The following is a 26,383-nucleotide window of genomic DNA, read 5'->3' on the forward strand; positions in this document are numbered from 1 at the left end:
CTCCATAAACATTTGAAAATAAATCAATAAACAAAAATAAAAATAATGATAAATAAAGAGATTTCCCAGCAATCGCAGCAGCAGCAAATATTACTGAGCACTTGCTCTGTGGCAGGCAATCAAAGGACAGCGCCTCCTTTGATCGGAACAACATGACCTCGAGGTGAATACCCCTTGTCCCCACTTTGCAGGGGAGTGACTTGCCTGCTGTGGCACAGCTGGGGAGGGGCGGGCTGGGATTTGGGCCCAGATGTCTCACATCAATTCCAGTTAGTCATTATAGTATACTATCGTCAACCTAAATAACAGAGGCTCTGTAAAAAGTATATGTTTATTTGGGGTTATTGCCTTGCAATGAGAATCCACATGCCATAGTACACTATGTGCATATTGGGGAAGGTAAAGGAAGACAAAGGTTTCTTAAAGGGAATAAAATAAGAGGATTACACAATTGTTTTAAAAATAACTTACTGCACCTAAAAAAGGTGTCAAGAAAGAGGCTGGCTGACCATGTGAAGAAAGGGTGTGGGCACTAGCTGGATACTTAGGGAAGAATTGAACTTCCTGGGAAAGCAATTCCTTCACCCACAGGCAGCCTCTACCTCCCTGTTTTCATCTCCTTAAGCACAGTTGAGATCACCCTGGGCACAGAAGTGTCATCTTTCCAGGCTCTGGTGGTTGAAGACTGGTTGATAGAGACATTTCACGTAGATGTCTCCCAGGGATTGGGCGATCTTTCTGCTCCAGGCCACCACTTTGTCAACATCAGTGCACCAGGGAAACAGAATTAGCCATGACTAGTTTTCCCGACTGCTCTGAATCAGTGCCAAGGAATTGGAGTGAGCTTTTCCAGGTTCCTGAGAGAGTGCTGTCACCCAGGGCCTGAGCTTGTGCCTGAGCTGGCACAACCTCCCTTTCCCATGGTGCCCATCTTTCTGTGCTCCTCCCAGAGAACCACCTGCCCTTCACTTCCCATGCCCTCACCTCTTTCACTGCACAGGTCCGAAGGAGGTTTTTCAGTCCGTGGCTGGATTTGGATCTTTCCCTGGGTTGCCCAGCAACACTCCCAGATCCTTCACCTGTTTCTGTCCCATCTCCCTGACACTCAGCCCTCCCTTTCTCTCAGGCTGCTGCAGAGTGTGAAGAGCTCGTATGTGTGCAGCCCTTTGAGCTAGGGAAAGAGGGTGAGGCACTGATAGAATTTAACAATGACAGTGACCATGAGCATCGCATTTTGCGACTGATGGTGCTCAGCTCTTTCCCTATAGCTGACTTTCCTGCCGCATGGACCGAGCAGCAAGAGCCAGCCTCTTGCCTTGCTCCTTTGGATGTAGGACTCCATCCACCTACTGCTTGGTTCCTGCTTTACCACTCTTCCATGTCACTTACTTGATCCTCCCCTCAGACCAGGCAGGTGAGCCCTGAGCTGGGCACATCCTCATGTTAAAAAGAACAGATCTGACCCCCAGGGAGGTGAAGCTGAGGTGAATTCATTAGTCAGCAGTGGTTTTGCTGACACTCTTCTGCCTTCAGACTCCCAGTCCAGAATATGTGGACACACATGTGAGTATATTTGTAATAAGCTGAACTAGCCATCAATAGTTAACCATTAATCACTTATCAATATGGGCATTAGAAAATCTTTACAGTAATAGCTGGATGGAGTTTAATCATTAATGCTGTTTTCCTTGACAATGTCCCAGATTTACATCTGATTACATTGAGAGCCCATCTATATATGAAATGTATTCCATTTGCTCTTTAGACTAGAACAGGCAAGGGAAACCCCGGGAGACAGGTAAGTCACGCTCACAGACCTAGGTCTGCTTCAAAGAGGATTTCAAGAATTACCGAGATTATTACAGAACAGCAGGAATGAGAGATTTGAAAACTGAGGGATTTGAAATAAACTTTACAGGATTCTGGTGAAGATTAAGGGGGAATACACACATAAGGTGCTTAGTGTGGCATCTGACAAGTGCTAATCCAGAAAATGCAGTTGATTATGAGTGATTATGGCTACGGTAATTATTCCAGTGTCTGATAATCTGGTAATGACTGTCTCTTTCTCCTTTCTCACTCCACTCCCGTTATTCCTTCCTTTCTCCCTTTACCTCTCCCTGTCTTCCTTCTCTCCCTTCTTCCTCCTCCTCCCTCTCCTCCCCTCCTCTTTCTTCCTCTTTCTCTTCTTCCTTCTCTTTTTTCTTCTCTTCCTTCCCTTCTTTCCTTTTTTCTTTTCTCCCTCCATTCCTCCTCCTCTTTCTCCTCTCCTGCACCTTAGTCCCTCTCTCTCTCTCCCCACCTTAAAGCTGCTCTATTTTTTACATTCATTTTCAATTTCCTGTTTTGGGATCCACTTTAGTTTCATGCCAAAATCAGCAGACAACCCTGAAAATTAAGAAAAATGTCACAGCCAAGTGTGAATCAGAGAACTCGGGGCCCTGCGAGTGTTGTGGGGTTCTCTGTCCAGAGCTGTTGGCCAGCGACTTGTAGGACGCACATGGCTTTGCCCTGCAGGGCCACATCTTAGAGTGGACAGTGTCTGAGGCAGCGACCACAGGCACTTCAAGGAAGCGTGATCTCCAGCTCGCACGAACCGGGATTGTGAGAACAAGTCCACGTTCGCAGTTTGCCGACATTTGGGTACACTGACACTCATCGGTGTCTTCTCTTCACCGTGTTCCTTCTACTCAACTCCAGCTTCTGAATGAGGGTCTGCCTTCACGCTCTCTGGGCTCAGATCCAACCTCTGTGACAGGTTGGGTGAATGAAGTTACTTTTCCGAACTTTGGTTGCTTTCTTTCTAACATGGGCCCAGCATAGCATCAGACACAAGGTCTTATTAGCAACAGCAAAAGTCATTTTCTAAATCTTTAATTCCAGATGCAGCCTAGGTAGGGGCCAGTCAGATCGCCTGGAGCAGAGTCCTCATCCTCTGCTGCACTGGATATTAACTTTGCAGCTGCTAGGTTGTGGGGAGGCCCTGCAGAAAGGGGCGTGGGCTGCCTAGGTTGCAGATGGGCATTCAGGGGACCTGGGGAGGTGGCTATTCACCAATGGGCACAGCAGCATTTTGATCTTTTAAGAACCAGTATGACTGCACCTGTGGGCCCCAGCAGAGCATTAGTCTTGAATAGCAGTCATTTTAGTATTGTTACTGAAGATGGGAAAGACAGGGACCTAGTATGTTCGGAGCTCTCACCATACACAGAGGTTGTGCTTTATCTTATGGATTGTATTTATTATTTTATTTAAGCTTTAGAAAATTATTTTGAGGAAGTTTAGGGTTCTCTAGTCAAAGACCAAATGGGCCCCTCTCCTTTTTCTCTCTCTCTCTTTTTGGGACAGAGTCTTGCTTTGTTGTCTAGGCTGGAGTACGGTGATGCGATCTCAGCTCACTGCAACCCCCACCTCCCGGGTTCAAGTGAGTCTCCTGTCTCAGCCTCCTGAGTAGCTGGGATTACAGGTGTGTGCCTCCATGTCTGGCTAATTTTTGTATTTTTGGTAGAGATGGGGTTTTGCAATATTGGTCAGGCTGGTCATGAACTCCTGACTCAGGTGATCCACCTGCCTTGGCCTCACAAAGTGCTAGGATTACAGGTGTGAGCCATGGCGCCCAGCCCCTTTTTTCTTAAAACCGGTTTAAACACATCATCCCTTCCATGAGGCACTTATGAACAAGGAGCACCTTCTCTGTGTTCCACAGAGGCTATTACTTGTGTCGCCTCTGGGGATGATGAGGCTCGCTTGGGTGCATTTAGCATTTGCTATGTGTTTCACATACATGAACTCATTTAATCCTCACAACAGCCAGCTGAGGTAGGTCCTGTTATTTCCTTCATTTGAAACCTTAAAATATGTAGGTACAGAGAGGTGAAGTAATTTTCCCCATCAAGAGCTGGGATTTGAACCCATGGCTCCAGAGTCCATGCCTGGGGTACAAACTGTCTGTACATGGCCTTGCACTGCACAGGCAGGCAGTTTCCCACTGTGACGTCCCAGGGACGACGAAAGCATCTTCAGCTCTCTAATGATCTCCGAAGAGTGAGGCACACAGTGTTGAGCCTCTGCTGGATACAGCTCCAGTGGCAGTGGGTTCTTATTGATTTAACAACCTTCTGCCTTTTCCTTGCTGACAGGGAGTAGGAGAAGATGGGAGTTGATAGTGACCCAGAAAGGACAACCCACCACCCACATCCACCTGGAGCTGACAATGTTCTCTACCTGCAACATGATTTCTGGGAAGAATGCACAATTGTCTCTTTGTCCTCAGCCTCCTCTCTCTCAACACAGAGGCTTCATCATCTGGGGTCTGCCGAGCACTCTTCACCCACCCTGTGGCCATGTTCCTTTGCCCTAGTCCCATCCTACAGGAATATCCTTTGCAAATGGCCCCTCATTGCCTTCTCTTCTCCTTCCCCCCGTTTCTGTACTGGCTTCTTCCTCCACATTTGTGGTTGCTCATCTGCTCTGACCTCGGTTTCTAGGTGTCCCAACTTTGGATGGACAAGGCATACCCCAACGAAAGCCATGCTCAGGGCACAGCTGGCATCACAGCTTCCCTCATTTGTTCTCAAATCTAAAGCAAGGGTGTCAATCTTTCGGCTTCCCTGGGCCACATTGGAAGCAGAAGAATTTTCTTGGGCCACACAAAATATACTAATGATAGCTGATGAGCTAAAAGACAAAAAGCACCCCCCAAAAATCTCATAATGTTTTAAGAAAGTTTACGAATTTGTGTTGGGCCGCATTCAAAGTCATCCTGGGCCGCATGTGGCCCTCAGGCCAAGGGTTGGACAAGCTTGATCTAAAGTGTTAGCTCTGGATGCCCACCATCTTCCCCCACACTGTCTTCTCCACTGCTGAGCCATGAATAGGCCCTCAACACCTTCCCACAACCTGACCAGGCTTGTTGTTAAGACAGCTCTCCACACTCCCCAGTGGCTGTTTTCCGGCTTCTCACTCCTGTCACCATCACCCTCCTTCTTTCCTCCGCAGTTGATGGCTTTTCCCATCCTTCATGTGGGTACCACTGGACTCAATACAGATGCCGCTGGAGAGAAGTCCCCCATGTACCCCACTTCCACATCTGCAATCTTTGCTGTACTTTTACCCATACATTGACTCACATCCTCATCACCTCTTCTGCTCCTATTCACGTTAACTTTCTCTGACAAATTTCTGTACACAGACTCCTCTTGCAGGCTCTCCAGCCTCACCCCAACCACTCTACTCAAAGCACCCTTGTAACAGTCACCAAGGACCTCCATGTGGCCACGTGCCATGGATGCTGATCCTGCCTCTTATGTGACCCCTGATTAATATTCACTCACATCTCCTTACAGTTCTTGTCTTGCCACTCCTAACACCTTGCTCTCCCTGTTTCTCTGACTCAGTCTCCTTTGAAATTGACTATCTCTAGCTTCTCTCCAGGTTAGAGTTCCTTAGAAAGTTTCCCCTTCTGCCCTCTTTCCCTGGGTGACCTCACCTAACCCCATGGCATTAAATACCAGTTGATTTATCTCCAGACCAGACCACTTCCTGAGCACCACTCTTATTTCCAGCTGCCCCAGCGATGTGTATGATTTGATGTCCCACAAACATTTCTAGGTCAACATTTCCTAACCAGAACTGTTCATTTTCTCCCACCCACAAATCTGTTACTTTCCGAGTCTTCTCTAGCTCAGTGAATGATAGTTGCCATAAAGGATATAACAAGGATTTGCCAGGCATCTCCCAGGACCTGTTAGCTACTGTATCCCTCATTTAACAATTATAATATGAGAGAATGATATCTATCTTCAATTGACTGATAAGGAAATAAACTTATAGGTTAAGTCACTTGCCCTAGATCACAGTGGCAAAGCCAGGATAGGGACTCAGGTCTTGATTCTAATGGCCTTGCTCTTTCTATTCCACTCACATCTTTTCAAATCGTGACTCTTGCTTAATAATCTGGAGACAATTTTCATCCTTAGGCCCCTGTAGGACCACCATGTTGCATACTTCTAAGGGGACATTTACCATGTCATCTGTGAGGATGGCGGTTCCTGGAGTTTTGCAGAGACGGTCATTCACATGAAATAGAATGAGAGTGAGTCCCTCAAGGCAGGCAGGGTGGTGGCCGTGACTACTGTCATTTTGGCTTTCTTTGTCCCCTCCCATCCCACCTGACTCCATTCTGTCTCACCTCTTCCCCTCTCTTCCACTCCATCTATTCTGCTTGCCCTGCCTACCTCTGGCCAGGAACTCTGTCAGACTGTGACACAGAGATGAATCGGTTATGGCCCCTGAGCGTGAGGAGTATAAAGTGTATCAGTCAGGGTTCTCCAGAGAAACAGAACCAATAACATGAATAAATAAATACACATGCATGCACACACACCACACACACACTTCCTATCTGTCTGTCTATCTGGTTAAATTTATTTCAAGAAATTGGCTCATGCAGTTGTGGGGGCTGGTAAGCCCAAAATCCATAAGGCAGGCCAGCAGGCTAGAACTTCCGGCAAGGCTGACGTTGCCTGCAGTCTTGTTCTGAAGGTGGGAAACACAGGCAGAATTTCTGTGTTGCAGTCTTGAGGCCAAATCCTTCCTCTGCAGGGGACCTGAGCTTTTTCTCTTAAGGTCTTTAAATGATTGGGTGAGGCTCACCCACATTATGGAGAGTCATCCGCTTTACTTAACGTCAGCTGATTGCAAACATTAATCATATTGAAAAAAAATACCTTCACAGCAATATCTGGACAATTCTCCAGATGTTTGATCAAACAATTGGGCACCACAGCCTAACCAACTCAACACATAAAATGAACCATTACATGTAGGTCACAGTCAGTGGCAAGAACACAGAAGAGAGAACAGTCAGCCCATACACCTTCTGGTTCCTGCCGGGCTAATGGATAGGAAGGTCACTTCCTATCAGTGGCAAGGACACAGATGAGAGAACAGTCAGTCCATACCTTCTGGTTCCTGCCAGGCTAATGGATACGCTGTGGGATGCACAGGAGGAGTGATTCAGATTTCCAGAAGGGACAAATGGACAGAGGAGGTGAGCCTTGAAGGTGAGACAGAGAAAGCAGCAAAGACGTCCCAGGCCAATGGTGCAGCCTATGCAATGGAAGACAGGCCTGAGAAACACAAGGCTACAGGAACGTGGAGGTCCAGAGGCTGGTGCTCCCCTGACATGCATGCTGGGATGTGAGGGGAGGGGCTGGCCCCTCAGTGCACGGCCTCGAATATCACAGTAAAGTTTGGACCCAGTGGTTCAGCAACCATCATTTTTGTCAGACCAGCTGAGCCTAAATCAGTAGCTTAGAGCCCATCATACTGTAAGAAATGGATATTCTTCCAGAATTGTATTTTCTGTCCTAGGAAGCAGGACATTCAAGCATTATTTTAACTCTACCTGGCTACCTGAGACTTTAAGGGCTTAAATCTTACATCAATTTTTCTTCTTAATTTAAAGCAATTTGAAAAACTTCTTTAGTTATAGAAGTATTTTTTTCACTGCAAAATATTAGAAAACTATAGGAAAACAAATAATAAGATAAAAATTGACTAGAATATCCTGGCCAAGTGGTAACTACTATTAATGGTTTGGTCGGTTTTCTGCCCATCTATTTTCCATGTCCATAAATATGCATCTGTCCTCTGTTCATCTCTGCGGCCGGTGTCTGCTGCTCTCCTATCCTGTGCTGGGCCAGGCCTCTCCCTTTCCACTCGTCCATGCATAGTCTGTTTGCTCTTCAGAAACTACCTCTTCTCCTAATGAGGGCAGGGCAAGGTCTGCCTTCCTCAGAATTGTATCCCCATAGCCTAGAATACGAGGCACTTAATATTTGTTGAATAAATAATTTAACGTATAAATATGATGTTTTAGGTTTAAGCAAAAAGACACGTGAACATAGTTTAAGTACATATATTTTGTGAATCTATTAAAAGGGCATCTATTTTTTTTCTTTTTTATTATACTTTAAGTTCTAGGGTACATGTGCACAGTGTGTAGGTTTGTTACATATGTATACATGTGTCATGTTGGTGTGCAGAACCCATTAACTTGTCATTTACATTAGGTATATCTCCTAATGCTATCCCTCCCCCCTCCCCCCACCCCACAACTAATGTTGAATAATGTTTGTTTATATATCTTCCTTTTTCTTGTCAAGTAAGAATTTATTATGAGCATTTCCCCCGGCATCAAATATTCTCATATATATATATATATATACACACATATATATATATTTATTTTTGAGACAGAGTCTCACGCTGTCACCCAGGCTAGAATGCAATTGTGCAATCTCGGCTCACTGAAACCTCTACCTCCTGGGTTCAAGTGATTCTCCTGCCTCAGCCTCCTGAGTAGCTGGGAATACAGGCACACGCCACCACGTCCAGCTAATTTTTTGTATCTTTAGTAGAAACAGGGTTTCACCATCTTGGCCAGGCTGGCCTTGAACTCCTGACCTCGTGATCTGCCCGCCTCAGCCTCCCAAAGTGCTGAGATTACAGGCGTGAGCCACCGTGCCAGTCCTATTTTTTTAAAGGACTCCTTAACATAATTTTTAAGGACTCCGTAAGACTTCATCATATAGATGTATTGCAATTTATCCATATTTTTCTGCTAGGTATTTTTTTATCCTATTATAAATACCATTTTTCCAACATGGAAAATGCTGCAATGAACATCTTGACCTTAGCTCCTTGTGCACATTTTTATTCCTGCTTTAGAATGCATTTTTATAAGTGTAGTAGTTGGGCAAAAGGGCAGAAATATTTTTATGGTTCTAGAAACATATTCCCAAACTCCAGAAAAGCTATGGAATTTTCTACTTCTGTCATGCCAGGGATTCAGGGTATGATTTTGGTAACTGTTTCCAATTTGACAGGTGAGACTGGCACTTTGTTTGAATTTGCACTGATTTTATTTTTACATCTTGGAGACAGCTAGCCTAGTGTTTTCAAAATGTGCCTCATCATACGAATTACCATCTGAATGAAAATATTCCAGAGAACAGCCTGTATTTAATAAGCAACAAGGCAAGTGTGGGAAGCCCTGCACTCAAAAATAGAGAAACTGAGGACAGAGGAGAGCAGGGAGGTGCCCAAGTGAGGATGCTGCTAAGTCCCATCCTGGCATCCCAGCCAGAGCTCCTCACAGCAAACCTTTCGAAGGCTGCTCCGGGCCACCTCCTCTGACTTGCACATCTGAGAAAGCAGCTGTCTAATGGCTTCTTTCTTTTTCTCTTTCTCAGAAATAACAACAACAAAAGTTCAATACCTGAAAAGTGAACCATGAAACCCAGTAAAAAGGACCAAGGAGAAGACGAAGAAAGTGATTCAGTGAAAAAGAAATTGGTCAGTGCTTTTTTTTTTTTTTCTGTCTCCCTTATATGACTATTCTGGTCACCCAGGGGGTAGTTCCCCCTTCCCCCTGGGTCAAGGGGAGGCTGTTAAGGTGAAGCTGGGCAGAGAAAAGAGTGAGCAGCAGCTGAAAGCCAAGTTCTATGGGAAGGAGGCATCAGGATTGTAGAGTGTATGGGGTGAGGCTCAGAAGAGTGAAATTGACAGTCCTGATCTGCTGGTGACTTTCTGGGCTTGGGGCAAAAGTCTCCATTACAAAGGTCATTTCTCAACAAGGGGACATTGATGTTGACAATGATTATGTCATCATCCTTAAAGATACACTAAAATCCACCCCCTAATCCATCACAAGGCTTAGTCCACCTGCCCCTTCCTCCAGGAAGTCCTCAGCAGCTATTAATAGAATGACTTTCTTTCTTCTTGGGACTCATCAGACCCTCTCTTTAAACCTGATTCAAGAACCAATAGCCAGAGAGTGCCTACTCTGTGCTGGACCTTTACATAGGGCTCCCATTTAAAGACAGACTCTTTACATGGTTCTGTCTGGATCAAACCATGGTGAGGGCATCACTAGCCCTATTTTACAGGCAATGAACTGAGGCTCAGAAAGGGATGAAGCCACTGTCCAAGGCTATGTGGCTAGTACAGGTTTGAATCCTTCTTAAACCTTGGACTATCTGTGCCTTGTCTCCTGTGATGAGTGTGGAAGCTACTGTGACTCCAGGGAAAATGTATTTGTATTTATAATAAACCTGTATTCGGTAGGACAGAGATCAACACAAGTCCATTTACCAAGTTGTCAACAAAGTGTGAAACTGACAAACTGAACATCATTGTCCCCATAGAGGTGTAAAATGGAGGATAAGGGTGCAGTCACCTGTTTGAGGTTACCCAAGACCCCACACAAGAATAATGCCAAATAGACAGCAATTCTCTCTAAGTGGAGACTATATCTTTTCTTGGTGCTTACATTACGTGAGTCAAGAATCTACTGTCTAAGTATTTAGTGTAATGAAGGAAGGGATGTAGTCATTTCAAACATTCTGCTTAAATGATACTCAATAGAAAACCCCCCTTCTTTTCCAACTCTTCCCTGCTAGGAAATTTCCACCTTGTCTAAGATAACTTTTTAGCCTTAGGAAATCATCCAGAGGACAGTTTAAGGTCAATTCCAGAAGTGATGCCTATCTACTGGACCCCGTCCCTGAGCCAGGCTGGAGGAAGGCTAGGAATACAAAGAGGCTTAGCACACTGTGGGTTTGCTGAGGCTGCCATGACAAAGTCCCACAGGCTGGGCAGCTTAAACAACAGAAATGTATTGTCTCACAGTCTTGGAAGCCAGAAGTCCAAGCTCAAAGTGTCAGCAGGTTACTTCCTTCTGAAGCCTCCCTTCTTGGCATGAGTGGCTGCCTTCTGCCTGCATCCTCACGTGGTCATTCCTCTGTGTGTGTCTGTGTCCTCATTTCCTCTACCTATAAGGACACCAGGCATACTGGAATACAGCCCCATACACATGACCTCATTTAACCTTAATTACCTCTTCAAAAACCCTATCTCCAAATACAGTCACATTGTAAGGTGCTGGAGGTGAGGACTTCAACATGTGAATCTGGGAGGACACAATCAGCGCATTGAGACGCACACTATCCCTGCCCGCGGTGAGCTCCTGTGCACAGGGGAAGGCACGTGTGAGCAGCGCACATGGAGCACAGAGGCAGCAAGAGGTTGGGGAGGCTGCTGGGAGGAGGTGGCAAGGGAGTTCAGTGCTGAAGGGTGAGCACAGTTCAGGGCAGTCAGAAGGGAGGGCCTGAGCAAGGTCAGGAGAACCTGAATGAGTAGGAACTTCATGAAGACAGGCAAGTTATGAGCAAATGAAGGAACCGATGAGTGTCAGAGCAGGCGGAACGTGCCCCAGCCCAGAACATCTAGGGATGTTTGTCTTATGACTTCATCTGTGATAGGAGTTGCTTCCTTAGCAGTTGCCTGGAGTGCGGGGCTGCTGGCCCTGTGGAATGGGGAACCGGTCCTGGCTTTGGAGACGGGCTCCTGCATGCTCCCCCTGAACTTCAGTTGTTGCACCAAAATGTAGGTCTAATAGTTCCTCTGAGGACTGGACGGTATCATGAATGTGAACACACTTGGGAAAGTCCTGTGCATGTGTAATATGAGCTGAAGGTGAGGCAAGTGCTCTGGCTACCAGGAGCCCTGGTTAGCTGCCATCTGGGTCCGGAAGGGACCCACCCCCCTCTCTTACTTTCTGTCCAGCTGTAGTTACACATTCATGTCAACTGCCTAATTCCTGGTGTCTTTTGAATTTGCAATCCCAACAGAGAACTACGAAGCAATTTTTAATGGGATGAGGGGTCACCTGATCCAATTTGCACTTTAGCAAAATCTGGTGAGGTCCCCACTGTTACAGATGAGGAAACAGGGAGGGTATACAGAGGGGAGTCACAGCAACGGGATGAGGAGGGGTAAACGAGGTGATGAAAATGCAGTCCCCATCAGGACAGCATAGGGGCAGAGGGGCCATCCATGCACAGGGATGCGGCTGTCCCTGCCCCTCCTCTGCCCATCTCCTGCACTTCAGGCCCCAACCATGCTCCACTGACAATTTCACTTCCTCCCACACACTGCAGGCATCTGTGCCTGCAGGCCTTGGCTCCTTGCCCTCTCACCCCATATCCTTCTCCATCTGCTCAGAAGCCGCCTCCTCCAGGGGGTCTCCGAGATCCAGCTGAGATTGGTGTGGTGCCTCCTCCATGCTGTCCTGGGGAATCCTGCCTTTTTAGGCCATGTTGTAATTAAGGATGTGCACATCAGAATGCTGCTCTAGGCCCACCACTCAATGAGGAAACCAGGCTGCACGGCTGAAATCCAGTTCAAGAAATAGCCGCTTCTCCCAGGGGCGTGCCTGACAGATTAATATGCAGAAGGACGATTGCACTGAATGACTGGTGTGCTCAATACATCCCCAGCCTAACTCCTGAGGGGTCGTCTTCCTTTTTGCAAGTCTTGGTTCCGCACTTGCTGTGAGCAGCCACATTCCCACCACCGTGCATGTCGGGGCTGGATGTTTCTGTGTGCGTTTCGCATTCCAGGTTCCTGGCATGTCTGCTGTACTCCACACCTTTTATGTTAGTGTGTGCTTTTTACTAAACGTACTTTGCTAACTTTTTGGTCTCTCTTTTGTGGACTGAGCCCCACCTTGCCTCCTGGACATTGTGCATTCACCAAGCCTGTCCCTGGCTCTGGCCCAGCCTCTGCACTGCTCTCTGCTTCTGGTAACAAACTGTCCTAGCCAAAATTGAAGGTGCTTCTCTGGCATCTGAGGCAACATGGCCATGTGATGAATTGATTCCCACAACCTCCTGGCGTGCATGAGGTCCTCGCCTTCTCAACACTGTCCTTGAGCCAGCCTGGGGCTGGCACACAGGACATGTCCCGTCAGCCAGTGCTGAATGAGCAGGACGGAGTAATGACTAAGAGGCGAATTCTTTTTCTTCCAAACCCACAGCCCTCGCCTTTGTCCTAGGCTCCAGGATAGCCCACGCTCATTTCCAGCACGCCAGTCGGGGCTGGCTGTTTTCTATTTGAGCTTCAGAATAAGTCTGCAGGACAGTCAGAGTGGGGTCAATATTCCATTTTGCAGTGGTAGAAGTGGCAGCTCAGAGAATAAAGTGACTTGCCTGAGGACACACAGTTAAAAAGTGGAGGAGTCAGCCGGACGTGGTGGCTCACGCCTGTAATTCCAGCACTTTGGGAGGCTGAGGCGAGCAGATCACCTGAGGTAAAGAGTTCAAGACCAACCTGGCCAACATGGTGAAACACAGTCTCCACTAAAAACACAAAAATCAGCCAGGCGTGGTGGCGCACGGCCTGTAGTCCAAGCTACTCGGGAGGCTGAGGCAGGAGAATTGCTTGAACCCAGGTGGCAGAGGTTGCAGTGAGCAGAGATTGCATCAATGCACTCCAGCCTTGGTAACAGACAGAGACTCGGTCAAAAAAAAAAAAAAATGGAGGAGTCAGGGGCAGAGCTGTATCCAGGCTTCTGTGTCAAATTCAGCCACCTCTCCATTCTGTTTCAAGCATTAGGGAGGTATCCTAGATTAATGGCAGTCACCCTGCTCCAGGCTTTGTTAAGAGAGAAAAATAAAAAGATGCTAAGAAAAAAAAAAAAAAATTCCACCCCCTGGGTGGTAATCCTGGAGAGGACAGATTTCCCTTTTTGGACTGTTTCGTTGTTGTAATAACTTAGGAGCAGGGAAAAAATGTTGCCCCGTTTCCTGTTCAGGCATGATCAAATTGCCACACTTCCTGTCGGGAATTCCTGCCCTCCTTCAAGTGGACTCTGCCTCCTCATTCACGGAGATGCCTTGGCAGAGTCCGGGGTCCCTGGACCGAGCCATCAGCTGGGTCACCGAGACCTGTGGCAAGGAAACAAAATATGAATTCCAAGGAACTGGGCCTAGTTTCCCTCACAGATGACACCAGCCATGCCGGGCCTCCAGGGCCAGGGAGGGCACTGCTGGAGTGTGACCACCTGAGGAGCGGGGTGCCAGGTGGGAGGAGAAGAAAGGTAAATACAGACACCTTTTCTGCATGGCTGGAGGGCTGCGGGTAGGGCAGGCCTGGGTGGCAGCCATGTGACAGTGCTCAGCCCCAGCCTGGCAGCGTGTGGCTGGGGGATCTGGGGCTTTGAGGCAGGGAGGCCCCAGTTTGAGTTGCACTTCTCCATCTGTGTGACTTTGGCATACTCTCTCCAAGTCCCAGCTGACTGGGGCAACAGTGTCTCTGGTAGGCTGGGTGTGTACATGGAATGAGGCTATAGTGGCAGACTGCCCTGCCCCGTGCTTGTATGGTGGTGTCCCTCTTCTTACCCTCCCTGGGGCACGGCACGGGCAGCAGCGCCGTCGGTCAGTGGGCGCCCTCTGCCCCTGCAGTGAGTGGGGAGCGGGTGGAGGGCACAGGCGGGCCACACAGGCAGAGGGCTCCGGGGAGCACAACTGAGGCAGGAGGAGACGGCCCCCACCTGCCCTTCACCAGCCTCTGGCAGGGGCACTTCACACCAGGTGCTCCCAATCTGATGGGGTGCAGATAAGGGAGGAGTCTGTGTCCCCTAAGGACATCGGGGCTGGGAGCAAAGAAGGCACAGGGCACAGAAACGATGGCACAGTCCAGGGGCTCAGAAGAAGTGGTATCTGTGCCGAGACTCAGAGGATAGGTTTAAAGAGAAAGAATGATAGACAACAGGCGTTTCATCTGAAATGTGATTCTGTTCCATTGGGGATCCCCATTCAGCTCAAGCTCCTCTCACTGTAGAAAAATATTCTGGTCCTACATTTCACTTGGCAGCACCCATCCCCAAGGCTTATAAATGCTCCCTCTTGCCCCCGCATGTGATCAGCAGCCTCTACGGAGCACCTCCTCTGCAGCAGCTCCTCAACAACATATGTGGCCAGGGCTGCTATTGAGATCCCATTTCACAGGTGGGTAAGCTGAGCCCCAGAAAAGTCAAGTCACTTGATCAGGCTCCTACAGCTGATGGGGCCGTCCCTGGAGGTAAAGCTGATATCACTTGGCTCAAAGCCCCAAAGCTCTATCTTGTGGCTGGTAGCACTAGAGGAGACAAACGAGATGGGCAGAGCAGGGAAGTGGCCATTAGAGACCCACATTCCCTTCCAGATGGGATTTGACTGATTCGGGTCCCTGAACCATGGACCCATCTGTCTTCTTCACTGCTGCATCCCCACAGCGCTGTCAGGGCCTGGCGCCTACAAAACACACACACTCACAAATATGTCAAATGATGGCAAAGAAAGTGCATTCTGGAGCACCTGGTCCCTGTCCACTTGGCCCATATTCCCCCACCAGCTGAGGATGGCCGTCCCTCCTGCCCTGGCTTGTGCCAGTCTGTCAGCCTTTGCCAGGGATCCAGGTGTTTCTGCCCTGTGGCCCTGTCCTGGTGGTGGCTGTCTTTAGATGGGGCTGCAGGACAGGACAACACCAAGGCAGACACCCTGTTCTCTGTGCCAAACCTTGCATCTCTACGTCTGCATGCCCTTGTCCCAAGGCTTGGACCAGCCCCTGTAGTTTGACACCTCAGCCTAGAAGAGTATGTGCATGTGTGTGTGTGTGCACATTTGTGTGGTGGTCAGCAACCTCAGGCCCCTGGACACTGCACTCAGGTGACGAGTCAGCAGGGGACTGTGCAGTGGTGACTACAGGGGCACTGAAGCCAGGCCACCTAGACTTCAGTCCCCATCACAGATAGCACCAGCCACGCTCCGTGCCCCTCTTTCCTCACCTGTAATACAGGATATAACAGCACTGATCTAAAGACTCAGAGACAATGCTCAGAAAGTGCTTAGAATCACGCCTGGCTGATAGCGCTTGGAGTCTGGCTTTGCATTTTTCTGTCCGGGTCGGACACTCGCCAAATTCGCTAAAAGGATCATGTGGAGCTGCTCAGAGCACCTGCTGAAAACTGCGTTTCAGGGATCCTCACGCAACCCGGAAGGAAGGCAAGGGCGTGGCCGCTAAACCTGAGGGCGCCCGGCCTGCGCACGCGGACGTGGACGGGAACCCTGTCTGCAGGCCCCCAACTTGCGTCTCTTCTCTCTGCCTCCATCCCAGCCAAGGACAAGGACTTCTCCCCCGGAAGCTCTCCCCCAGCTGAGGGAACGTTCCAGGTCTTCCCTCGGACCTGGCTGCGCGCCTGGTGCCGGCTCTGACATGATTTCCTCTCCCCGTAGGGCTGGTCCTCCTCGCTCCTCGTGGCCTCCCTCGCGGGCGCCTTCGGCTCCTCCTTCCTCTACGGCTACAGCCTGTCGGTGGTGAACGCCCCCGCCCCGGTGAGTGCGCGCCAAGGCCCGGCAGAGGGCACTGCGGCCCCGCGGAAACCTTCGGGTGCGCGAGGGCCCTGGGCTCCAGCGCCCGGTCTCGTGCGGGACGCCGCAGGGACAGAGACCAGGCCCCGCTCGGGGAAGGGGTGGGGGGTAGGCACAAAAACAGACAATGATGACACGGGGACAGGGGGCGGGGAATGACAGTTCTTGCGGCTGGAGGGTGGGTGTCCTGAGAGAACGTTGGGAGACTCGATGAGAGGGGGCTTCAGAAGTCCCGGGGTGGGGTGGAGAGCTGTCCTCTGGCCCCTAATGCCGGGGAAAGGAGCAGGAGGGGCCTTATGCATGGAAACTTGGACATTTTCTTGATTTGTTTTGTTGTTGTTGGTATCTATCTATCTATCTATCTATCTATCTATCTATCTATCTATCTATCTTATCTATCCTATCTATCTATCTATCTATCTATCTATCTATCTATCTATCTATCTATCTATCTTTGAGATGGAGTCTCACCCTATCACCAGGCTGGAGTCCAGCGTTGCGATCTTTGCTCACTGCAACCTCCGCCTCTCGGGTTCAAGTGATTCTCCGGCCTCAGCCTCCCGAGTAACTGGGGCTACAGGCGTGCGCCACTACACCCGGCTAATTTTTGTATTTGTGGAGATAGTGTTTCGCCATGTTGGCCAGTGTGGTCTGGAACTCCTGGCCTCAAGCGATCTGCCCACCTTGGCCTCCCAAAGTGCTGGGATTATAGGCTTGAGTCACCGCACCCGGCCTGTTGTTGTTGACTTTAAATTACAACCAGAGGCCACTCAGGTATCTGCTGGATAAGACCCGTCTTTGGCTTGTGGTTTACTCTGAAATCAGATCCAGGTGCAATTCTTCCAGGCCCTCTTCACATTGTGCCTCTGGTTTGCAGTTAAAGGTTGGGTCCCGCCTACCTAGGCTGTAAGGTTTAGGTGCTATCCTGTGGGTGCTGGCTTTGGTTTTGACCCACCACCACCCACGGGTAAGGGCAGGATGGAGGGTTAAGGGAAGCTTTCCTGCAGGAAGTGATGCCTGAGCAAGTTTGGAAGGTGGAGTGATGGATGGGGGCCGGGTTGTAGGACACATCTGGGGAAATGTAGGGAGCTCCAGGTTCTTGGAGCACAGGCTGTTTTGGGGGCAGACAGGAAGCAGGCTGAGGACAGCCCCGAGTGCCTTCCAGGCTTTTCCTTGCTTGGGAGTCGGGCATCCTTGTGTATAAAACACAGGGGAAGCCTGGGCCTGTGAGCCTCAAAGGTTCCCAGGAGCCCTGGAATTTTGCAGAGGTGCCTCAGGGATCTAAGCACTATTTGTGCAGATCAGTTCTATGTTGAAAAAGTTTGTTAATTATTTGACATTGTTCAGTTCTGTTGCTAAAAACAGTTTGAAAACCAGGGGGCCTAGATGGCTTCAGCAAGCACTGGCAACAGTCGGTGATCTTTGATTTTGTCATTGTGGCGTCATCTCAAGATGGGGATCTGACTTGTCCATATTTGTCTTTGAAAGAGGGCTAGGAATTTGGACTCTTGCTTCATCTTGAAAGTTCATCAAAACATCCAGGTGAGAGGGGGCAGATCCTTTGCGCTCATGGCTTGTGGAGCAGAGATATGTGAAACTTGCACCTGGGATAGAATGTTATGGGTTCAAGCACTGACTGTGGGAACATGAGGAAGGAGCAATCCCATTACTCACTTATTCATTTAGCAAGCATTGTTGAAAGTTTATGATGTGTCCAACTCTGGGGATCAGGGAAGACAACCTGGAGGAGGTGGTATTTGAGCTGAGCCATGAGGGATGTGTAGGATTTCCACAGGTGTCACAGGGAGGTAGGGAGCTGAAGCACACACACAAAGGCCCGGCTGTGCCCACATGGTGGCATAGTAGGAAGTTAATAGCGTGTGATGTGCCAGTACCTAGGGGGAATGGGGAGCTGGGATGAAAGAACAGGTGGAAAAGCAGGATGAAGTCAAAAGAAGAGGGCCTAAGATCTTAGGCTGAGGATCAGGATTTTAGTCTTGGGCACTGGGGAACCATGGCAGTTTCATGGGGGTGGGGGTTTACAACTCACAGTTTTTTAAATTAAAATTTGTTTTTCTTTAACTATGACACAGCCTCAGGAGGTCCTGAGAACACGTGCCCCCTTATTTGTTTACTTATTTAATATGCTCACTGTTTTTTAGAAAAGCAACTTTGGTGTCAGTGAGAAGGACAGGAGGGGCCAGAGCTTAGAGGTATTTAATGGGAAAGACCGTGGTAAGCCAGACAAAGAGGGTTTAACATGCCCTCCCTCCATTTCGGGAGAGGAGGGGATTTCTGAAGACCTACACAGCCAGGGTGGCCTTTATGTTTCTTAAGATGAATAACATATATTATGACAGCATCAGTAACAGCACAGATGGAAAAAGCCCGCATGAGGTGCAGGCCCTCCTCCATGCAGTTTTGACGCATTAATCAGCTCAGTGCACCCTCATGACAGCCCTGTGAGGTATGGATCATTATTATCCCCATTTTACAGATGAGGAAACTGAGGCACACTGTTCACTGACTTGCCCACAGTCACATAGCAAGTGGAGCCAGAGTTTGGCCCTGGGTGGGCTTCTGGTTTCCCAGGCATCAGACACATTTTCAGTCATTTTTAAAACAGATCCTTTCTGTGCCAGCCAGTGTTAGGCCACGGGACTTCTTGTTCGGGCTATCAGAGCTCTACCTCTGTGGCCAGCATGAATAGCAAGGTATTCAGTCTTGAGACATCACGAGGCACTTTTTAGCCTGATGTCCTTTGAACCTCGAGACCATGGCTCGTCATGCATACTTTACAGGAGCCCAGAGCAAGCACCCCGAGAAGGCCTTGAGTCCAGGACTGAGCCATCTGCCCAGATCCAGGGGCTGGGAAGTGTCATCCCCAGTTGGGCAGCTACTTCCCAGCATGTGCTGTCTGTCTTTGAAGAGGAGCAGAGACTGTGATCACCAGCTCATCAACTCTGCCAGAATGTACTGCGTGCCAGGCGCATTCCATTCTCAGAAATACTGAGACGTCAGTGTCTTTGGCTGTAACAAAATAGCACAGCCTGGGGTCTTCAGAAATAGACATTTATTTTCCTATACTTCTCCAACCTGGAAATCCAAAATCAAAGTGCCAGTGGATTCGTTGTCTGGTGAGGACCGTCCTTCCGGCTTGCAGATGGCCTCTTTCTCACTGTCTGTACACAGCAGAGGGAGGAAAAGTGCAAGGGAGCAAGACACTCATCCCACCATGAGGCCACCCCCATGACCTCCGCTAACCCCTGTAACCTCCCAAAGGCCTCATCTCCAAATACCATCACATCGGGGTTAGGGCTTCAACACACCCCATCCTTGCAACAAAAATGTCATGCAACATTTTTGGAGGGGACATAATTTGCCTCAAGGTAGTTAATTATTGATGTTACCTTCATTTCATGAACAAAGAAACAGAGGCTCAGAGTTTAAGCAACTTGCCCAGGATCACACAGCCAGGAGGTGGCAGTGCTGGAATTCAAACCCAGGTCTGTCTGAATCCAGGACCCATGCCGTGCGCTCCGCCCCTCCTTCCTGCCCCTGACCATTAATGGCAGGCACCAACAGTCCAGCTGTGGGGGAGTTTGACATGATCGATGAAGGCAAAGAGGAACAAGGGGAGATGAGAGGAGCCACGGCAAGCCCAGGGCTGCTTACCTGTCCATCTACCAACCAAAAGACAGGCAAGGTTTCACTGCAACAACCTAGGGGCTCAAGGACAAGGTGGATGATGCTGCCATCGTGTTATAGGTAGGAACCTGTGATCGTCTGAATCCTGTCCCGACCCCTCCCTCCCTCAGGGATCTCGTAGAGCAATCCTCATAAAGGAGCTGATCCAACTGAGAAACCAGAGACGGCTTTATTATTGGCTAGAATCACTCCCCAAACTCTTCCCTCCCTGTGGGGTTTGCGGTCATGTAACCTCTGCTCTGCTCGGCCTAAAGGTCCTGATGTGTTCTGTTTACTCGTGCTGCTTTGTGAGAAGAGAGGGGTCACTCTTCAGGCAATCCTTCAGCGCCCTTCCCTGGGTGTTGACCTTGTTGTGTCTGGGGTAGAAAGATGAATACGACATACGTCCATGTCCTCGAGGTGCCCCCAGACCAGCAGCAGTGACAGAGGCTTAATAAATACCAGACAGTGAGGCAGGCTGCATGGAGCCACAGGACAGCTGAAGGACTTTATTCTACCTAGGGAGGTCAGTCGGGCCTCTCTGGGGCTTGAAAGAGAAAGCTCGAGGCTTTCTGGGAATGGTGAAGACCTAAGGGTAACTGGATGTGGGGCCCAAGGGGCTGGAGAGGTAGAGGCTGGAAAGGGGAGCTGAAGCCAGACCAGAAAGGTTGTGGAGGCCAGAACAGGAGCATGATCCGGCACCACCCAGGCTGTGAGCAGGCTGAGGGCCGAGGCTCACCCTGGGAGGCCCTCCCGAGGTAGAGACCACCCCGAGCGTGAGCTGAGCAGGCCTGCACAGAATCCCAGCTCCCCACGTAGGTGCCTCTGTAGAGGGCTGGCGTCGAGCCCCTTGTGAGGTCGCTGTGAAATGAAAGGAGACGTGATGCTGGAGGAGCTCAGCCCAGCGTCCAGCGATCACCTCGAATTCTCTCTTCCCCTTGCAGTGGGCATAGGAATGGGTGAGTGAGGCAGCCCCAGGACCAGGGAGACCAGGAACAGAGCAGAGACTCTAAGGAATGGGATCTAACGCAGGCTGGAAGGACCCAAGCCTGGTGGGAGTTTGCGGTGCGAGAGCTAGGCTTCACCTGGGGTGCTGGGCTCTTGAGAAGAAGAAAGAAACCCTTGGAATGGAAGAGGTGCAGACATTAGTGCTGCTTTGGGTGCTGGGTGGGTGTCTGCTCGCAGAGATGATGAACAAAGGCTGCCACCAGGGGGTGGTGTGTGGATGCCGCCCATGGGAAGGGATGCTGTCTTTAGCACTGGCCCAGTCTCGCAAGTCCCTGGCCCAGCCAGCTTCGCCTCTCCAGCTGTTGGATAACTGGGGGCCCAGGTGATTGGGGCACAGACTGCAGGCCGTGGGCATTTACCTTCGGGGGAGGCAGCTTGCACCATTAGAACAATCCATGCAGTAGCTGCCGTGGCAGCCTCAACCTTAAAAACTCTCGGTGCTCCTCTCTCCTCAGATATTTGGAAACTTTCTGTAATGCTGAAAACAAAAATAACTCACCTCTGGGCACTAGCTCTGCACTTGGCCGAGGTTCAGAATTGTGCACACATTGGATCCTTGTTACAATATTGCAAGGGAGCCATCACTAACCCCCTTTTAAAGGCGAGGAAACTGAGGCTGAGGGAAGCCAATGCATCCAAGTTTCAGGGATGGGACACTTCCTAAAAATTCCCACTGACCTCTCCTCAACACGATCACCTGGATGTGCCTCCTGGCCACCCGACTTTCCAAGAATCCCCAGGATCTGACTACTTTTCGTGCCCCATTTGGAAGAGAACACCTGCGCCTCATGCATCCGCAAGGGTCCTTGGCCAGCTTGGTGGGTGGGATGTGAACAGAGGTGCTGATAGGCCGCATGAGGCCTGGTTTTTGGCAGCATCCCTCAGGATATTCAGTTCTTTCTTTCCCCGGATGGCAGAGAACCGTTAAATGCACACTGGACTTCGCATGAACTGGCAAGAGGTTCTTATTGTCCTTAGCTGTTGAAACTCAGGGTTATCTGTGCTGTGCTGGTGCATTGATCACCATGATGAACACCACAGTAGCTAGGCTCTGTTCACTCTCTAGACTAAACCCTAACTGGTTTCTCTGTTTCCACTCTGGTTCCTACAGTTTATTCTCCACCCAAAGGCCAAAGGGATCCTTGACAAATGAAGGAAGAACATATTGTCCCTCCGCTCAAAACCCGCTGTATCTAGAAAGCAAGCCAGACTGTGGTGACCTACACGATACCCGGGGCCTTGTGACCACTCTGTCATCATTTCCCCGCTCACTCCCTCTTCTCCATTTACACAACCTTCTCCCCACTTGCTTCCCCTCAAACACACTGCACACTGGAACCTCAGGGCCTTTGTGCATGCTGCTCCTGCTGGCTGCAGTGCTCTTCCTCTGATTTTCCTGTGCACTTTCCTTTGGTTACTTCTGGCCTCTGCTCAGATGTTCCCTCTTCAGAAATGTCTTCCCTGACCAGCCTATCCAAAACGGCGGCCCTCCGTCACACTTTAGCCCTCACTGAATTTACTTCTCTTCATGGTATTTAACACTAGCTGAGATATGATATATTCCTTTACTTCTTGTCCATCCTTCCCTTCACTTTAGAAAGGTCCTTGCTTCTGCAGTGTCAGCACCTAGAACAATGGCTGACACATTGTAAGCATTCATAAAGAATATTTGCTAAATGAGCAAATGGATAAATTTAAATTTAAAGTGAGTCCAAGGCAAGTCCTTAGGTCTCTTCACTCTCAAACAAATTGCCAGCTGTGAGTCTGTCCTCTGGAAAAATTCTAGGACCATGTTCACAGATGGGGACTTGGACCCTGGTCTGTGTAATTCCCGAGTATCCCTTCTTTCTGTTCCACTAGGCTGATCTGCTGCATTCTGTGAGTCGGCAAACGTTCTGTGAAGGTCCAGCAAATGTTCTGTGGAGGTCCAGATAGTGCATGGTTTTTGCTTTGTTGGCCATATGGCCTATGTTGCAACTACTGAACTCTGCTATGTAGAGATAAAGCAGTTATAGATGATATGTAAATGAATGGGCCAGGGTCTGTGCCAATAAAATTTTGTTTACGAAATAGATGGTGGTCTAGGATTTCACTTGCTGGCCAATTGTTGGCTAACCCCTGTGCTAGAAGTTTTAGGAAAGGGAGGAGGCTCTTGTAGATTCCTTGTGTCATTAGTCCCTCTGGGCAGAGGGCTGGCTGGCTGAATAATTAATCCACAGCCTGTGCTGCATAGCATCTAAATGGGAGCACCTAAATCTTCCTGAAGGTATTTGCTTTCTAATCTCCTTTCTTTTGTTCATGTTTTGCTGATTGTCTAGGCTTTGTCCTTTCTGTTTCCGGTGACTAGCTCTAATTGGCATAGTTGTATCTTTCTGTCTATCCATCTACCTACCTGTCTGTCTAAAACATCCTGAAGTTATTATAAAAGACTGCCAAATTCAGGGCTAATTTGCATACCAATCAAATGCAGCCTGAATTTTCAGACAGTCATGCATGCAAATGTGCTCATCTGAATCCTTGCAAATGACTTCAGATTTATGCCATTGTAATCCTTGACCTTTGGTAGGAAAATGTTGCCGTGCCTGGAACCTGCCTCATTATACTGCTAGAATCATCTGGGATGGTTGCCAGAGTTGTGCTGAAAGATGTCCTCTTGGTACCTGTGAGCACCCAGTGTCTAGAATCCACCTGAGAGATTGTTGAGGGCTGGATGGAGACCCACAGACTGGAGTGGGGGGTTCTGAGCCCCAAGGGCCATTCTCTAGGGACTGAAATGGGCAGACAGGGCTGATACAGGCCTGGGTGGGATGACGGTGCCTGGGCAAACCCAGTGCCTGGGCAAAGCATCAACGCTCCTCTTGCTCATGGGTGTTGTCCACAGAGCCCACAGGAAGATTATGGAAGCAGTGTTCTAAAGAAATGCAAGGTCTGTGGCAGGGCGGACAATATGGAGCCCAGAGTTCAGTCCAAAAGGGCCCAACCAAGACAAAAAACAAGCCAAGGGGTGTGGTGTTCAAGAGTAGCTGATCCGTGAGAAGCAACTATTGAGGTGGTGGACCTGGATGGATTCCTGACCCAGGACTCATGCACTTCCCATGACTGTAGGAGGAACCCACATTGCAGTGAGCCCAAGAGAACAGCCAGCCTAGGCAGAATGACCACTTGGGGATGGACATTAAGAAAAGTCACCAAGAGAAAAGCACCAAAGTTGAGGTAATGAGTGTGTTGAATAGGAGGCATGAGTGAAAATAAAAATGAGAAAGCAAACAGGGAATGCAGTGGTTGGGGGAACAGAAGGTGAGGTGGGAGGGACAGTTCAGGGCTAATCACAAGGATAGAGAGTGAACTTGGTGCCTGTTTGTGCAGTTCCTAGCCTGTAGCTTGGGGAAAATGCTTGGAGGCTTAGCAAAAGTTAGGATTGTACAGATCAAAGTGTCACCCAAAACAATACTGTTCATTTGTTTCCCTGGCGTCTATTAAAGTACCTTGCACACAGCTTCGCCGTGACTCCTGATGCTAACTAGCCATTTAGGCCAAACTTCACAGGTTAAGAGCACAGTTGTTCACAAGACTGGCCTCACTTCAGACACCAGCGACAGGCTCAGGGGTTCCCTGAACATATGGTAACATATTTGAGGGTTCTCACTACCCCTTGCGGTTTGGTAATTTGCTCAAATGACTCACAGAGCTCAGGAAGTGCTATGCTTAGAATTACAGCTTTATTATAGCAAAAAGGATACAAATCAGAATAAGCCACAGGAAGAGATCACAGGGCAAGATCTGGAAGGATTCCAGCTCTGGTGTTCTCTCTCCACCCACAGACTGCTGTCTACCAGGAAAGCTCACCCAGGCTTCAGTGTTCCAAGTTTTTATTGGGGTTTCATCATGTAGATGTGATTGACCAAATCATTGGCCATAAGGTTGGACTCAATCTTTGGTCCTCCTCTCTTCCCTGGAGGTAGGGCTGATGTCACTCGGCTCAAAGCCCCAACCCTGTATCACATGGCTGGTCTTTCTGGCATGGCCAACCCCCATCCTGTATAGTGTATCTGATACCTGATAGTGTATCTTGTTAACATACACTATCAAGGGGGTTCTGAGAGGTCTGCCATGAATAACTCAAGAAGTCCCAAGAATTCATAGGCTACCTCCTAAGAACCAGAGACAAAAGCCAGCCAAACTTTATTATACAATTGTCTACTGGATATATAAGATGTACATTACACAAATGCATGTTATAAACAGAAAATACTCAAAAAATGTTTATTAAATGAATTAGTGAGTGAGGGAAGGAAAGGGTGAGAAAGAATGAATGAGAACTTAACTTTAGGAGTCTAACTCACTGGCCCCACACCATCCAATATAAATTAGGATTTATTTGAAACAACACTGGCAGCCACACAAATAATACTGAATGGCTTGGCTTTGATAAGAAATTACTCACTTTTCCAGTGGTTTTTGAGTTGGCAATGTTTTGTCTTCTTGGGAGGGGAGACACAGACGCTCATCCCCCATGGTGTTAATGTTCAAGCCCAGGGTTTCTGTAGAGCAATTAACTTGACTCCTCATACATTTGCCAGCATAAATGGTATATTCTATTATTTTCCTCTCTCTGCTCCTTCCCTAAAGGCAGATAAACACATGATAATAAAAAGCAAAATCAACATTTCTCTCTATAAGGGTAGAGCCGCCCAATTAGCAGCAGATGTTAGAACCTGATCAAAGAAGATTCAGGTGAACCAAGAGAGAGAGAACCCAGAAGCAAGTTCTGGTGCTTTCAATTGATCCCACCCCACAATGCCATCTTAGCAGGCTGCTCCGGGAACCCAGGCGATCTTAGAGAAAGAAGCATGTCCCATGGCAGGTGCCTGTGGTGTGGCCTGAGACCCGTTCTCAAGGAAAGCAGGAGGGAACGATGAGCAGAGACTGTGTCAAATGACATAAGTCTTGGTTGCGGTGAGGGAGAGGCATAGTAGGCTCAAGACTTTGTGGAAGAGGGCTGAGATTACAGGAGGACCCTGTGCATTTTGTCACTGCAGAAACAACAGGCAATTATGTCTACAAAACGGGTATCTCCGAATCCCAGATTTTCGTCCCCTCACCCCCCGCTCTTTTCATTTTTACCTCTTGCTTTGTCTCAGTTTATCTCAGTAACTGTAAAAGCAACAGACTTCCATTAGGAAAAAAAAAAAAAAAAAACAGCACAGAAATGTGATAATGAGGATACGCATACAAACATTCTTCTGCGTGTGACAGATGATCTCTCTCATTTGTATACCAGTCCCATATGGCAGATATTATGCCAATAACCCCATTTTACAAATAAGGGAGAGATTGAGTGACTGGCCCACGGCTGCCCATAGCCAGTACACTTGGGCCTGAACACAGTCAAAACCCAGACTCCATCCAGAGGCCGCTTTTAATGTTTCATC

General features: G+C 48.8%; 1 protein-coding gene across 1 annotated transcript in view; it reads left to right on the top strand.

The window, feature by feature from the left end:
• Positions 1-8,495: 8,495 nt before the first annotated feature.
• The window catches only part of SLC2A9 (solute carrier family 2 member 9), a 191,137-nt gene continuing 173,249 nt past the window's right edge, over positions 8,496-26,383 (top strand). The window contains 2 exon segments of the mRNA XM_031664719.1: positions 8,496-9,360; positions 16,122-16,220. Coding sequence (XP_031520579.1) covers positions 9,298-9,360; positions 16,122-16,220 — 162 coding nt within the window. The 5' untranslated portion in view covers positions 8,496-9,297.

The sequence above is a fragment of the Papio anubis genome, chromosome 3, assembly GCF_008728515.1.
Source record: "Papio anubis isolate 15944 chromosome 3, Panubis1.0, whole genome shotgun sequence".
Taxonomy (NCBI): domain Eukaryota; kingdom Metazoa; phylum Chordata; class Mammalia; order Primates; family Cercopithecidae; genus Papio; species Papio anubis.